The sequence below is a fragment of the Eublepharis macularius genome, chromosome 12 (genome assembly GCF_028583425.1).
Source record: "Eublepharis macularius isolate TG4126 chromosome 12, MPM_Emac_v1.0, whole genome shotgun sequence".
NCBI classification, from domain to species: Eukaryota; Metazoa; Chordata; class Lepidosauria; order Squamata; family Eublepharidae; genus Eublepharis; species Eublepharis macularius.
Window position 1 is genome coordinate 55,319,515 of NC_072801.1, and position 12,750 is coordinate 55,332,264.

The 12,750-nt window shown below is 43.2% G+C and overlaps 1 protein-coding gene across 1 annotated transcript; it reads right to left on the minus strand.

Annotated features, from left to right (window-relative positions):
• Positions 1-3,812: 3,812 nt before the first annotated feature.
• LOC129339437 (olfactory receptor 10AG1-like) lies at positions 3,813-4,781 on the minus strand. The gene has a single exon (XM_054994017.1). It carries the CDS (start codon positions 4,779-4,781, stop codon positions 3,813-3,815), a length of 969 nt encoding a protein of 322 aa, XP_054849992.1.
• Positions 4,782-12,750: the final 7,969 nt, after the last annotated feature.

Sequence of the window (12,750 nt, forward strand, 5' to 3'; positions counted from 1 at the left end):
GAAATAGATATAGTAGACAAGTAACGTTTGCCCCCACAGTCGAAATAAAAGGCAGAGACCAGGCTTTGGGTATAAATTAGGGCAACTTTATTAAATAACGTATAATACAATGTGTCATTGCAGCAAGGGATCTAACTGCAGTACAAGTCAAGCCCTGGGGTCCCCTTGGACCTCCGCCTTGACCTGTCTGGGCGAGCCCCCACTGCCCCGGGGGTGTTCCATCCACCGGATGTCTGGGACCCGGCAGCCAGGCAAGTGGTTCCCCTTTAAAGCTCCATCCCCCATAGCCATGGAGCCTGGGGGTGGCCTTGTCTAGGGTCCCCACCAGGCAGTCTGCACTCGCAGCTGGCAGCCATACGGCCTCACCAGCCACTCCTAACAGACCCCAATTCCCCTAAAGGGAATGCGCCAAGGGGGTCACTGGCCCGTACATTCTGATCCTATCCTACCAGTGGCCAAACTATTAACAACATCACCACACCTAATTAACCAAACAACCCCACAGAGCAAGGTAGGTGAAAAATAACTCCCCTTTAAAGCCAATTAAGGGAGAAGAAAAAAATTCCTACCTGGCCTTGATAAGCAGCGACCAGCTAATCCTGCACTGCATAAAGGGAGAGGTGGGTGGGCCGAGCTCGAGGTGGCAACTGAATAGCTGGGAGAGCAGAGCCCGTGAATGCTCTAAGACTCTGACCCCCGGCAAATCCCTGGATGCCCGGGAAGAGACAGGCTGCCTTTTCCCCATCCACAGTGGCAAATGTGGCCCCCGGCCCAAGCAGCCTGGTCTGCTGGCCGGGAGGGCTGTATTTTTCTCCTATTGCAGTGGGGAAGGGCTGAATTAAAAAAAATTAGTTGCTTTACTAAGACTGTCTAGTGAGTTCAAGGCTAAGGAGAGAACTGGGGCATTGGCCCAAAGCTAGAGACTGGAGGCATCTTCACACAGTAGTTTTTTGCTTTATAATTAGTATTGGCAACCTCCAGGTGAGGCCTGGAATTCTCCCAGAATTCCAACCGATCTCCAGAGTACAGAGATCAGTTCCTCTGGAGAAAAAGGCAGCTTTAGAGGGCAGACACACTGGCATCCCTGTTGAGCTCTGACTTCTCCCCAAACTGTCCTCTTGAGTCTCTGCTAGAGATGGGCATGAACCTAAATATGAACCAGCCTGGTTTGGGGTTCACGAAGAAGGGTTCGTGGAAGCTCGTTTCCATGAACTTCCACGCACTGGACTATTGGTTCGTGGTTCTTATTAAAGGGCCAGTTTAAATGGCCATTTCCCCTGGGGAAATGGCCATTTAAACTTTTCCTGCCACTTGCAAGTGGCAGGTCCCTTTAAACTGGCAGGCAGCAGGGGGGAACTACGGGGGCCATTTGAGGGGCAGGGAGCCCATTTTCAGCCTCCTCTGCTGCTCTGCCCTGCTCCCGCCCCTCCCAGGAGGAAAGGGAAGATGCCACATGCTGCAGGGGAAGGTAAGTGTGTGCCCAAACCCCAGCCCTCACCCCAGCCCCAGCCTCAGCCCCACACTTTCCTTCCCCTGCAGCACATGGCATCCCCCCTCTCCTCCTGGGATCCCCCCCCAGCCACCTGCCAGCTGACAGTTTAAAGGGACATGCCACTTGCAAGGCAGGAAAGGACCCTTTGAACTGTTAAATGTCCCTTTCCCTGCCGCTGTTAAGGCCAGAAAGGGGCATTTAAACCCTAAGAACCATGAACCACAAACTAGTTAATAACTGGTCCAGTTCCGTGGTTCATGGTTCGTGAAACCCAAGAATCTTATGGTTCATTTTTTTTGGTTCATGCCCATCTCTAGTCTCTGCCCCCAAATCTCCGAGAATTGCCCAATCCTATTTGTACTGTGACTGCAAACCCAACTTGCTCCTTACAAGTGCCTTCCTTCTTCTTCCTTTTCCATGTTCACAATGATCAAATAAATAGTAAAGAAGTGGCTCAAAGACAGTTGAAATCCCACTCTCATATTTTTGTGTACAGCTGTGCGTACAAAACTATAGCATGAGTTGTTCTGCCCCTGAGCCAGAAGAAATGAGCAAGATTTGTTCTTGCACTGTCCAGCTTTCCCTGGATATTTCTGTCTTGGCTTTTTGCTATCACTTGACTTTTGCTGGTTGATGTTATTAAACTTCTCTCTCTCTCTCTCTCTCTCTCTCTCTGTGTGTGTTTGTGTGCGTCCATGTATGGGAGGAAGGGAGGAGGAATCACCTGTGATCAAGGAACTTCCATGTTACATGATTGGGTGTGTGCGTATTAAGGGATTGCCGATCAAGGAAGGAAGTATTTTTCAACAACCTTTTTACTTGAAAATTGCCCAATAGATATAAGATGCACAAAGCTATGGATAAGAATGAAAGGCAAGTAACCTCTCTGGAGGAGTTCACAACAATCTATTTTTATGTATCTATTACAATGTAGCCTACATATATGCTTACCTCAGTTGCAGAACTGGCATATTGCAGAGAGCAATTAACATATAAGATCATTCCTTCCCCACATTGCCCCAGAAACATGGCCATGATTCACTCCCCCAGAACTGTGAAGTATGGGTTAAAAAATGAGAGTTTCAGGTATGGATCGCCAAGGTGTATGGTGGTAAATTTGCCTTCCTGTTCCTTAGTTCAAGACTCTGTTCCTTATTTAGTATTACAATACAATTATAAAAATCCTAAGCAGAGTTACCCCAGCAACTTAAATTCAGCACTTTATAAAAATAGCTTATCCTAATGAAGAAGGGTTACTGGGTTAGACCCTACCGGCTTACATAAGAGAGAAATCAAAGGCCCTTTCCAACCACCAAAAAGTTTAATCCAGAAATTATGGAAACTGTATCAACAAAGATCCTGCATCTGACTAAGACAGCTGTGGCTCCTGAAAGTTTATGGTACAATAAAGTTGGTTAGTCTTAAAGGTGCTACTGGACTCTTTACTATTTTGTATGGACAAAAGCACCAAGCAGAGTGGGGACTGCAGTAAGAAACTGAAACAGATTATAGTTATCTATTTATTTAGTAAATGTATATACTATCTCCCCAGATCTTTCAAAAATTAGTAGGATCCAACCCAATATTCTGAGAAATGTAACGTGATTTTCTCACAGTCTCAGAATGAGTTCCTTATTTGGGAGCACTTCAGTTGGCAACCTTAAATAGTGAGTTGCAAGGGAAGTGGGCTAGGCTTAAGCCATAGAATCTCTGCTTCTGTTCCAACCCACATTCCATTCTCTGCCATGCCACCACTGGTTGCAAGCAAGTCACATGGCCACTTCTATCATCAGTCCCCATCTAATAACTGGAATGACTGAAGCAAGGTGTAGTCTTAGTAGTGCAGAAAGAGAGCCAGCAGGATGATTGGGGAAAAGTGCACTAGGAAAAAACAGTTAAAGACAGCACTGGGAAATGGAAGCTGAAAGGAGAGCATGACTGCAGACATTTTGGTATTACCAAAAAAAAAACACTTAGAGAAGATGTGAATCCAAAAGATAAAGGAAAGTTCATTACCATTTATCCTTCTAAGGTTAAAGAACAGGCCATGCTCAGGTTATTTTTTAAAAATTATCTATTCTTGTTAGATGCTCACTGCTTCTCCAAATGGTGAGATGTTCCAGAGGCAGGACTTACGTGGGTGGGTTTCCTTTGGAGCCAAGATCAGTGGAGATTTATGGCATATTATCTATGACAAAATTCACCCCATCCCTAGACCACAGTGCCTGTTGGTTTGCCAACAGGCCTTGCAGTATGAGGGGGAAAAGAAGGTTATAAGGAAGATGGTAGCAATGGCATGAATGTAATTCAACAGGTGGACTCAGCCTATCATCCCTGTGACCACTTCCAAAGGTCTTTTCCTTCCTAATAGTTTTCTAAAGGCAGTCTTTACCTCTCGGTTCCTCAGGGTGTAAATTAGAGGGTTGCAAAGGGGAATGATGATTGTGTATAGCAGGGAGAGCAACTTGTTAACCTTCACAGATTCTGGGGTCTTGGGACGCAGGTACACGATCATTGCAGAGCCATAAAAGAGAATGACCACAGTCAGGTGGGAAGAACATGTAGAGAAGGTCTTCTGGCGTCCCGTAGCTGATGGCATGTGCAGTATGGTCTTGGTGATTTGTACATAAGTGGCCAAAATGAGGAGAAAGGGGATTATAACAAAGAGGATATTTTCAACATACACAGCCAACTCATTGGTATAAAGGTCAGCACAGGCCAGACTGAGCACTGGTGGGATGTCACAGAAGAAATGGTCGATCTCATTGGATCCACAGAAAGGTAAGGAAAAGATAATCCCAATTTGTAACAGCTGCATAGGAAGGCTGACTGCGAATGAGCCCACCACCATCCCCACACGCACTCTCTGGCTCATGATTGTCATATAATGGAGGGGCAGGCAAATGGCGAGGTAGCGGTCATAGGCCATGACTGCCAGCAGGAAGCATTCTGTTGCTCCCAAGAAGAGCAGGAAAAACATCTGTGCAGCACAGCCTGGCAGGGAAATGGAATGATCCCCGGACATCAGATTGGCCATCATCTTAGGAAGGGTGACTGAAGTATAGCACATCTCTAGTCCTGACAGGCTCCTCAGGAAGAAGTACATGGGGGTACGTAAGGCAGGGTCCATTGTTGTCACCACCACAATCAGACCATTCCCCAGCAGTATGGCTGTGTATGTGGCCAGGAAGGCAGTGAAGAGGAGCGCAGGGTACGCCTGGTATCCCAACAAGATGAATTCTTGTACAGCACTGTGGTTCTGCTTGTAGTTGGTTTGTCCCAGATGCATCTGTGGAGGAGGAGAGATCCATGGAGATCAAGGGCAGAACTATATTTGTGCACATGCATTGAGATTCATATTTTTCTTTATAAGGATCATTATTTTCATAGAGCAATAGAAGAATCCCCTGGATTCTAGTCTGAAACTCTAACCACTATACAACATTGCTTTCATGAGGTGATTGCTATTGAACAGTAATAAAATTAACAATGTGAGGGCTCCTTCAGTGCAAAACCAGTAACAATTAATAGAAAGGCCTCTCCTCCGAAGGGGAAAAAAATGAGATTCTTCAATAGTACATCAATAAATATTTTTGTATATTTTAAAAAATATTTCTTGTTATGTAAAGTGCAAAGTGCTGAAATGTGCAATTTAATAATCAATGAACAGGAATACCTATAAATGTAATAATGTAACCTTATATAGAAGACTATGGCTATGTTCACACTGCCTTGTGCCCGGAAGATCGCGCAAAACTGATGGTGTATAAGCATCTTCCCAGCGCGATTTCCTGGCACAATCGTGTTTAATGGCCCTTTTTCTGACATCATCAGACCATTGAAGGGGATCATGCCAGGAGATCATGCTAGGAAGTCGCTTCATGCTGTGAGTTTGCGCAATCTCCTGGGGTGTGTGTGAAAACAGCCTATGTAACAAACCTTCCTGTCATCACATACAATCAATGTTACAATATTACCATAAACTAACTCTACAATTAAATATATAGTCCAAAAGTCCAATTGGTGAAAAAGGTGTCCTCAAACTTAATCTTGCAGCGAAGTATTACTTAGCTGCAATACTTAGTAATACTTAGGTGCAATACTTAGTATTGAAGAATCTCAATAATTTTTTTCCCTTCGGAGGAGGGACTTTCCCTTTAATTGTTATTGAGTGAATCATGCAAGTCACATGGTGTCAAGTTGCTTAATGACTGGTGCCAGGCCTGGCCTCCATGAGTCCTCCCTCAAAGGCCAAAACAGCCATGGAAAGGGACCTTCCCCTCCCCCTGACTTTTTCTGACAGAAACCAACACTTGAAGGCTGGCAATATGGGTGTGATTGCCTAACAAAAGACACTGAAGTCATTCCTTTCTTAAAGCTACAGCTCTCATTTTATCATGTAGGGATCTTTTAACCTCCCAATGTGTATTTTTTTAGATTTCAGATTTTTCTGCAAACTGGTAGAAAGATGTCTTGTCTGTCCAGTCGTTGGACTTAAATATGCACCGATTTGGCCATATATAAACAACCTGAACAAAGGAGGAAATTCCTAAGATACCACTCATACAATAAAGAAGATTGTCTCAGTATAAATAAATAAAATTTATAGGTCAAACCAAGTGTGGCAATATTTTGGTCAAACATATGTAATAATATAATATCCTTCTACTACAATAGAGCAATGGTTTGTTCATATCACAACCAGAGCCTGTGGAGAAATCACACTACCAATCAATTAAACAACATATATAAACAACAACAACAACAACAACAACCGTGACCCAACATTTCAGCCTCTCCAGAAAGCTCCACAATTCCTCTACACGATTTGGAGGTTGTATTAAAACGTATTAACTTGTTTCCTCTCACTTTACAGTGCTTCAATTAACCCCTTCCTGATGCACAGCTGTGCAATTCTATTCCAGGATTTTGAACTTTTTTGATGGTGGGGAAATGAATGAGGTCAGCATAAAGGAAGGTTGCTAAAAGTCCTAAAATCTTGATCTGAACTACAAAAAGAAAAGAGAAACAGTTAAACTGCCCACCTTTAGCTCTTGCACACAGCCCATAATAGTGCTATCCTCTGTATTTCTGGTCTGACAGGGGCCATAAATAAGAACATCCCTCAGTCTAAACATTGTCTTAGTACTACCCCTGCCAGAAAGTTTTGCTGCTGGCCACCAAATATACCCTCTTTTGGCAGACTCTGGCAGCTTGCAGTGTTAGAGCAGTTCACTGCTCTGCCGAATCACCATTCCCTCCTAAAAACCTCTTGGAAATTTTTTTATTTGCCTTCCCTATTCTGACACTTTCAGTGCAATCCTAAACTGGTCTACTCAGATTTGTAATCAAGTCTATTCTCAAGAAAGGATCCTTAGGATGGTACTATTCGTGTATTCGTTGACTGTTCAACCTCACATTCTACATAATTTGAAACATCTGCAGCAATAATTAAAAAGGGAACTGCTTTGAACATCTCTGTTGGTTTTTCTGTGGATTGTGTTCTTCGTATGTTTTGACTACCCTTCTTGTTGTTTGTTGCACAGCTTCCCAGAACAAACCAAGTTAAATTTGTAAGTTTAATGCTTATAGATTTTTACATGTGTAATACATATATAGGCCAGATTCTTTAGAAGGAGTTATAACAATCTGTAGGTCAGATTTAATTATGGGAATTGGTGGAAGCAAAACACTCAGCTTAAATTTTCTTTCTTTCTTTCTTTCTTTCTTTCTTTCTTTCTTTCTTTCTTTCTTTCTTTCTTTCTTTCTTTCTTTCTTTCTTTCTTTCTTTCTTTCTTTCTTTCTTTCTTTCTTTCTTTCTTTTAAAAAATCCCTCAATTTTAGGAAAATCAGTTTATGTAATGCACACAGGAAACACATTTTAACATTTATGTGCAGTACAATAATAACTATACCATGTAACAACTTAGAACCCAGGGCTTCTAAAAAATTCTCTGTTGCTGAAATCTGTAAGTAAATAGAAAAAGTCCCAGGTCAATAAATAACTAGAAAAGGTTTGCAGAGCATTGTTGGTCATCAGCAGGATTAGTGTCCAGTGGCACCTTAAAGACGAACAAGATTTTTAGAATATGAGCTTTCAAGAGTCAAAGCTGCCTTTGTTGGAGGGAAAAAAGATAATTAAGACAAACATCCTTTTTAAATGGTAGGTTAAGATGTGTATGTTAAGATTCATGTTAAGATGTGTATATGAAACTGCTATATTTGTGGGAGACTCTATTAGGTTTCTGGATATGTAAAGAAATGGGTAAGTGTCTCAAGATAAAGTGGGGGGCTTCATTCATGTCAATAAATACAAAAGATTTCTGGTAGACTTTCAGCCCAGAATATTGAAGAACTTGATAAAAATCAAGAACAAACAGAAATAGGGTCCTGGTCCTCAATGATTACTGGGAAACAGCTGAGCAAGTGTGGGCAGTTTGTTATTAAGGCTCTGGAACCAGAAAGAGGGGTCCTCCCTCACGTCTTCCCCAGCAGTTTCCAGTCACTTATCCTTGCAATTTCTTTAGGAAGGTGTTTTCTCTTGCATATTTGGCAATTATATCCCACCTTGGAAATGTGCTGATTGTCATGCTGATTGATGCTAGCCCAAGGCTGCACTGTTATGTACCTGTACTGGGGAGTAAATCCCAATGAACTCAATGAAATTTACTTCTGAGGACTGCATTGGATATATGGATCAGTTGGACTGAGGAGATGCAAGAATTGGGGCACAGCCTGAAATCCAAGAACACTTTTCTGGGAGTAAGCCCTATTGAATAAAATGGGACTTACTGCCAAGGAGACCTGCTTAGGATTGCTCCCAGAAAAGTAGAAGCAGCACTGCCATCCTTCCTATATTTCTTCCCCTGTGGCAGCTTAATCTTTTGGAGACATCTTTTTGTCATGCTGGTATTACCAGTATCTGTGGAATTTAAGCAATCTCTGGATGCCTGAGACTTTGGCATACATCACACTGCAAAGGAAGTACATTTTGAATTCTGTTCTGCAATTAAAGGAACTGCTTTTCTGGCAGCTGAATTAAATCTACAGAGTCTACAGTGGGAACCTTCTTACAAAATTATGGCATTACTTATTATTACCTACTGTGAATATAATCATTTTAAATGAACTTATTATTGATCTGATTCTCTTTTGATGTACAAAGAAGCATTGAGGTACAGTGCAGTGAGCTGCAGATTTTTTTAAAAAAAGATGAACTGGGAGTAGATGGCTTTTGTTACAGGGCCAAGTAAGCTCCATGTACTTCTGTGCGGATTACACCTTAGCACACAGTTCTTTATGGGGCTTGTACAAGAAGCTTCCCCATTGATTATTACACCCCATATTTGTTCACATCCATTCACAGAAGAGATGAAATAAAGTTAAATTATCCACAATAAAAGAAATCACTCAGAATTCTAATGTCATTTTTAATAACATCAACTCTGGAATTTAAAACTCAGAATCGTCACTTTTCCCATCTCCTTTGACATTTGTGTTTCATCCTTCAGCCAAGAAACTCAAAGATCATATCCAGTAATGATCCTCTCAACAACCCTGTGAGACAACTTAGGCTAATGACTAGTCCAAGGGAATCAAGGGAACTTCAGGACTAAATGAGATTTGCACTCAGGTCTCCTTGAATCCTTGGTTCCCGTTCAACATTAGAGTCACTAGACTACCTTGACTCAACACTGGCTCTGCTTCCCTCTGCTTCCCTCTTCTCTCATAAAGACATGAAAAAGGATAGAAGAGCAAGATCTGAGTCCTGTAGCACCTTAAAAACCAACAAAATTTCCAGGGTATAAGCTTTCGAGAGTGAAAGTTCACTTCATCAGACAGGAGGACTCAAATCTTGCTCTTCTACGGCTGACCAACACAGCTATCCTCCTGAAGCTATGAAAAAGGATAGAAAGCAGCAAGGAGCAGTCAAAACCAATGCAGGACTGAATGCCATGAGACACATAATGGAAGGAATATAGAGGGGGGGGGGCTCCAACTTAACCCAGCTTCAGTGCTGTGAGGAACAAAGGATGTTACCTTCATTACAACTGTATCCTTCTGATGCATAGGTCCAGATGAGGTCCTGTCTTTTTCTTGCAAGTGTCTTGCAATGAGAATTCATATACTTTATCATGTGAAATGGTGGGTTCCCAGTATCTGTGGATTAAAGATGTTGTTTCACAGAGGACAGCTGGTTGCTAAGACAGCTGCCAAAGGGCTTTCTTAATCACCACAATGTACTCCAACAATGGTAGGTCCCAGTGGAGAAAATATGCTCTCTGAATACACAATGGAGAAAGAACTTTTTGGCTAGGGAAACTCAAATGGGAGGGGATGTTGTGTAGTGGGCAAGACTAGCCTTGATGGAGCTGCTGAGCACCTCATAGCTCTGAAACACAACGAGCTGGATCTAGTGAAAAATTTCCACTTGCACTGGAGTTTTTGCACAAGTGAAAATTCAAGGAAAAGTCTGCCATAGCACTTCCATTAAATCATACCTTTTATGTTCACTTGAGTTTCTGTTTGTACAAGATGTTGTGCAACCAGTTTCTGGTCATTATAATCTTCAGGGATGAATATGCACGGTGTTGGACAAGGTCTTGCCTAAGCAGAACTGCACTAAGTCTGTTTATGTTTCCACTTGTGCATCTCTGGATGAAAGCCAACATGTATGAGACTATCTATTTGGCAGATTATGGAGTATCTTCTCCAGACTGATTCACAAGTAGTCTACGTTAATTGTGTTTGGCATGACATCAAAATAGTGCTGTTAGGAAATGCTTCATGTTTTTGCAGTTTGCATGCTAGTTTTTTAAAAAAATTATATGGCTTTTTCTTCTCCTTTGGCTGTATTCATTTTTCTGCCTCCAGGTCTTTTGCTTTTTATTGTTTTACTAGAAACAAAGCCTGTTGTGGAGAAAAAACTCAATGGGCTCTAGAAAGGGGAGGGTGGGCAGGCAGGCATTCACTCCTCCTCCATCACTGATCCCAATCAATGAAAGAGGGGGATAGGCATTGCCACCTGCTCTACAACTGATCTCAGCAACATGAAGGGGTAGTGGGCTTTGCTACCTGCTGCACGTTTGATACAGACTGGGTAAAGGGGGGGAGGCATTGCCACCTGCTCCGCTCCTGATCCCAACCAGGTGAAGGGAAAATGGGCATTGCCTTCTGCTCTGCATCTGATTATGCCTGGGTGAAGGGGGGCAGCCATTGCCACCTGTTCCCTGCTGGGTGAAGGGAGGAGCGAGCACTACCTCCTGCTCCTTTCCTGATCCCTACAGGTGAAGGCAGGCGATGGGCTTTGCTACATGCTCTGTTCCTGATCCCAAATGAGTGAAGGGAGTGCAGGCATTGCTACCTTCTCTGCTCCTGATTCCAGCAGGTTGAAGGGGGGGGGGTAGAGATTGCTGCCTGCTTGGCTCCTGAAACTGACAGGATAAAGATGAGGTGGGCATTGCTGCCTGCTCCTAATAACACCTAGGTTAAGGTGGGGGTTTGCATTGCCCCTCCTCTGCTTTTAACAGCTGGGTTGTGGGGGTGGGCATTGCCACCTGCTTCTCACCTAATGCCAGTTGTGATAATGTGGGGGTGGGCATTGGCACCTTCTTCACTCCTAATACCAGCTGGGTTAAGGCAGGGGCAGGCATTACCACCTACTCCGCTCCTGATCCCAGCTGGCTGAAGGGGGTCCGGCATTGCCACCTGCTCTGCTCCTAATACCACCTGGGTTAAGGTGAGGGTTGGCATTGCCACCTGCTCCACTCCTAATGCCAGCTGGGTTAAGGTGGTGGTGGGCATTGCCACCCGCTCTGCTTTTAATACCAGCTGGCTGAAGGGGGGCAGGCATTGCCACCTGCTCTGCACCTAATACCAGCTGGGTTAATATGGGGGTGGGCATTGCTAAGTGCTCTTCTCCTATTACTGGCTGTGTTAAAGCTGGAGATGGGCATTGCCACCTGCTCTGCTCCTAATACCAGCTGGGTTAAGGCATGGGAAGGGCATTGCTACCTGCTCTGCTTCTGTTCCCTGACTGGGATTCCCACCAAGCATGTTTTCTGGAGCGATATGGTGAGTTACCTTTCCTTTGAGGCAGCGCCCTCTGGTAGTTCACCAGGGTATAAAGTGAGTTGTCTAAAACACGCTTACTCAATTATATATATAGATTGTTTTTTAACCTTGAGTTTTATTGTTTTATTTTTATTATTCTGATGGCATAGGCTCTTACACCTTTGCTTCTCATCTGGTGCCATGGGCGTGGTCTTCCAATGCTACTTTCATGCTAGGCGCTATAGAGATCCTTGAAAACCTTTGGTGGAAGTGATGAGCTCCAAAGGCAGGCAGTTTCCCCATTACTTACTGAGCTCATTCAGGTGTACCCCGGTATGCTGCATAACCTTTTGCTGTTGGCTCTCTCTCTCTATTTTCATTTCTGCTTTTTCTTCCCTGGATTGTCAATTGTGACACAGAAGAGCAGAACACGTGGAATCTGAGATCTACCTTATTTTCAGGTTCTCCCCTTTGGTTACAATGGGAGTCTCCTACTCACAGATTGTGTCCCAGTAGGTATGACTTGAGGGCACTCTCCACTGTTCCAGGTGGGCAGAAGGAGAAAAATTAATAGATGGCTTCATTGTTCTGTCTCGGCACATCCAGGGCTAACTCAGCCAAATTTATTTGTACAAACTTTTTATTTATTGGATTTTACAATATAATGTATCTATTACCCATGCCCCATTTGTGTTCCCCTCATCAGTTTTTTCTCTCATTCCCCCTTCTTGGTAAGGCACATTGCTCCTCCAGCTATTCTTCCAGCTATTTATTAATTGCTGTCATTATTACTGAATGGACTAGTAGAGACAGCCTGTAAGGCATCACAAGATTTCCAAGGTCTTTCTTTTGCATCAGGCCTTCTTCTGAAGGGCATATTTCTTAAATTAGACTTTAAACTGATCCCCCCCTCCCCCGATGAATGATTGGTATACTGTTTGGGATGTATTTTTAGTTTTGTACTATTTTTAGCTTTACCTTCTAGTCATGTTTGTAAGCCACCTTAGGCTAAATGGGAAAGGCAAAATGTTGAGAGTGAGAATGGTAACACAATCACATAAAAAGAGCCTCTTGTCTCTCTATGGTCATAGATGCAGAGAACTTGATTCTCGAAAGCTTATGCTAAAATAAAATTGGTTAGTCTTAAAGGTGCTACTGGACTCTTTTTGATCTTGTCTCTCTGTAATGCTGCCGTTTTCTTCAAG